Raw genomic sequence first — 3,199 nt, forward strand, 5'->3', positions numbered from 1 at the left:
GGGGTCTACGAGCATAGCCTAGAACGCTTACCACTCGGCTACCAGCTCCTCCTCGCGTCGTTGAGTTCAGAACTCGGTCCTGCTTTAGAAGTGGACAAAAAAAGATAATCGCGCCGAACGGGCGTTGATCTCCGGGCCGACAGTTACGGATGGGTCGTTCTGCGGTGGGATGAGGAAAGCACTGCCCCATTTTTATTTTATTTTTGTTGGGGTGGGGCAGGGAAAGAGGGGCATGAGCATTTACGGCGAGCGTTAGCAGTGCAACGACAGACGGGGTAATAACAATGTCATAGATTCATTTGTTATTTTATTTAAACAAATAACATTTCCTCACGCACAGAGTAAATATTTAATTATTTTACAGTGATGTGATAATCTTAACCTATTTTGTTTTACAACAAATAAATCTTGTCTTTGTTAGACCGTATGATTTATACACGGCCAACACAGAAATTACCTAGATTCTGACGCACATCTCATTGGTCTGTGGCCATAAAGCGAAAATTCTGAAGTACTGTAGTCAACAGCATGGTCTAAAACAGTAGATGAACGTCTCACAACTAGATTCCTAATCCACTATCTTCATTTATTTCAATTAAAATAATTGAAACAAGTTTACAGAACAGTATCTTTGGATTATCTGATGTCATGCCCTCCCGTACTGTAACGTCTCGCTACGAATCGCGGAAAAAATAATGTGTGGAGACATTACAGTACTTAACCACGGCTCCAGTTTGTCATGGAGATAACTGCTCTTACACGGTCCTCTGAGACTAGCAGGTACCAATTACAATAACACAAAACTAAATTGAGCAACTGCACCGATCGGCAAAAGGTCGAGCGAAGCCTTTTTCTTGTCCTTGTCCACAGCAATCGTGAGGACGCCACAAAGTCACATAAACTTAATACAGAGACGCCGGTGCCCGATGATTCCGGCTGGTCGCGTCGAGTCGGGACTGTTTTCTAGCCTGGCATGGCGGTCGTCACAGTGCACTCGTTGCACACAGGGCAGTCTTTGAGGTAGGCGGCATACCGCCGCACGACGGACGGAGTTAAACCTTCGCCGGAAGATGAACTTAGTCTCAGTCTCAGCAGCTGAGCTGTGCCGAACCGGCTCAAAGGTCCTTCTTGACCTCGGTGGCAACGCCGTTGGCAGCACCGTTCGCAGCGCCGTTGGCAGCACCGTTGGTGGCGCCGTTGGCAACTGATGACGTCCCTTGAGCAATCCCGTTGGAACTCGCGGTGCCGTTTGCCTGGGCGGGCGCGGCAGGAGCGATCTTGTTGGGAGGGGTGATGTGGGTGTAGAAGACGTCTCTCCAGATGTCGATCACGTTCTGGGGGAAGAATCTGCAACAACACCGCAGCGCGGGGCAATTGTACACAAACAGCTTGTCATAAGTCACGCCGATCGCTACGCAGCCGGCTGGAGCACTCACCTTGAGATGGCGATGAGGTAGAAGAGAAACTTGGGGATGGTGACGGAGATGCTCTCCCTGCGGACTCCCCTCACGACTGCGGCGGCGACGCGGTCCGGGGTGATGAGGGGCAACCTGCGGACCATCAACCAGCGTGAGAAGCATTGCATGAACGGCGCTCTGCGGTCAACAAACTTCGAACAATCGGAGAGCAATAACAACAAAAATGCAAAGAAAAGAAATCAAGTCTAATGGCTCGTTTGCCCAGATCGAGTTTACTACGTGCATCTGATTTTTGACAAGATTGTTCGATTGTTCAGACCGCAGTGCCGTGAACAGCGAGTACTTTCTAAGAAACTCCCATGTTCAACAGAAAGCTGATAAAAAATGTATTTCGTGGTGAAATAAAAGTTCACGTATTTCCTTTATTTTATTGTAACGTGGGAGGTGCTTAGAGAGCGACGCGAGTTGGAAGGATTATAGGTCCATCGCACCGTACCGTTAGTGAAGAAGTGAATGAATGACAAAGAGGAAAGACGACAGAAATGAATGAACATGACGGTGGTACTTACGCCCACAGTCAAAACAGACAATGCAAGGTGCAAGGCACAGAAAACGCTAAGAATTATAGGGAGCATACAGCCGACAGATCAAAGTCATGAGACAATGCAAGATGGTCAAGATGATGAAAATGAGGCGCATGGAGTTCGTGACAAGGATGGGATCGAGGACGCCGACGTGGTCGGCGACGCCTCTCGCCAGGGCCTGCGCCGGGCGCGTCGGCCACCCATCCGACACGACGCCGGGAGCCTTGGAGGGGGAGCGGTCAGGCGGAGCACAACAGCCTCAGTCCAGTCCCTCTCGCAACCCCCGTTTCTTGTTCTTCTTCTTCACGCTGCAGTCGCACTCGCGCTGTCCCAGGCAACACGTGCGCACACCGGACTTCGCGCACCAGTCCGTCAACACAGAACGCGCGCGCGACACAATCTAACGCGATCGCCACCAGCGATTCCTATAGGCTTGCACAGAATGAAGGTGATGAGGGTGATACATGGCATGGCAAATGAGATGATCATGAAAGGTGATACACGTATTAAAAAAAAATATGAAAGTCGACAGGATTTGGGTGAAGGGGAGAGATTAGCGGACCTGTGGTGCCAGCCCTTGATGAGGTCAGGCCGCGTGTTGATGAAGTACGGGTGGACGGTGGTCAGCTTGATGTCCTTCTGCTTGTTGCGGAACTCCTCGTGGAGGGACGACATCAAGCCTGTGGATCAGAAACGTGCCGATGTGTTACAGAGATGCATACCCTCAACGACGTCGTCCACACCCAGAAAATGTATGCCTTGAATCAAGGAAATTACTCTAAAGAAAATAAAAGGCAGATTTTTGCCTGTTTTAAAAGACAGTCTCATTGTTTCCAAGGGTTTCTTAAGGAAAAAATCCTTGATTTAACGCATTCCAACATTTTCTGGGTGCATGAGCTTCGGTAGCATCCGCCGCGCGGCTTTTTACCGTCGACGGCGTATTTGGTGGCGCAGTATGTCGAGAAGTTGGCCACCCCGATGAAGGAGCCGACCGAGGCGATGGCCACGATGTGCCCGGAGTTTCTCTTGAGCATGCCGGGCAGGAACGATTGGATGGTCTGGAAACACAGAAGCGCAAAGTTCGAGTTGCAAAGCGGCCCTATAGCGTTGCACCCGCGCGGCTGGCGCGGCGGCCCTCCACCGACGAGCTCTCCGCGAGGAGACACAGAGGACGCCCCCCCCCCCTCTCCCGCCCGC

General features: G+C 51.0%; 1 protein-coding gene across 1 annotated transcript in view; it reads right to left on the reverse strand.

Moving 5' to 3' along the window:
- Positions 1-294: 294 nt before the first annotated feature.
- Positions 295-3,199, reverse strand: part of LOC113202436 (epidermal retinol dehydrogenase 2-like) — a 161,417-nt gene continuing 158,512 nt past the window's right edge. The window contains exons 5-8 of the mRNA XM_052265719.1: positions 2,931-3,060; positions 2,565-2,682; positions 1,437-1,550; positions 295-1,347 (exon numbers count right to left, since the gene is read on the reverse strand). Of these exons, the coding sequence (XP_052121679.1) occupies positions 1,116-1,347; positions 1,437-1,550; positions 2,565-2,682; positions 2,931-3,060 (594 nt within the window). The 3' untranslated portion in view covers positions 295-1,115. The remainder of the gene's footprint in view (positions 1,348-1,436; positions 1,551-2,564; positions 2,683-2,930; positions 3,061-3,199) is intronic.

The sequence above is a fragment of the Frankliniella occidentalis genome, unplaced genomic scaffold (assembly GCF_000697945.3).
Source record: "Frankliniella occidentalis isolate FOCC.00 unplaced genomic scaffold, Focc_3.1 Scaffold29, whole genome shotgun sequence".
Taxonomy (NCBI): Eukaryota; Metazoa; Arthropoda; class Insecta; order Thysanoptera; family Thripidae; genus Frankliniella; species Frankliniella occidentalis.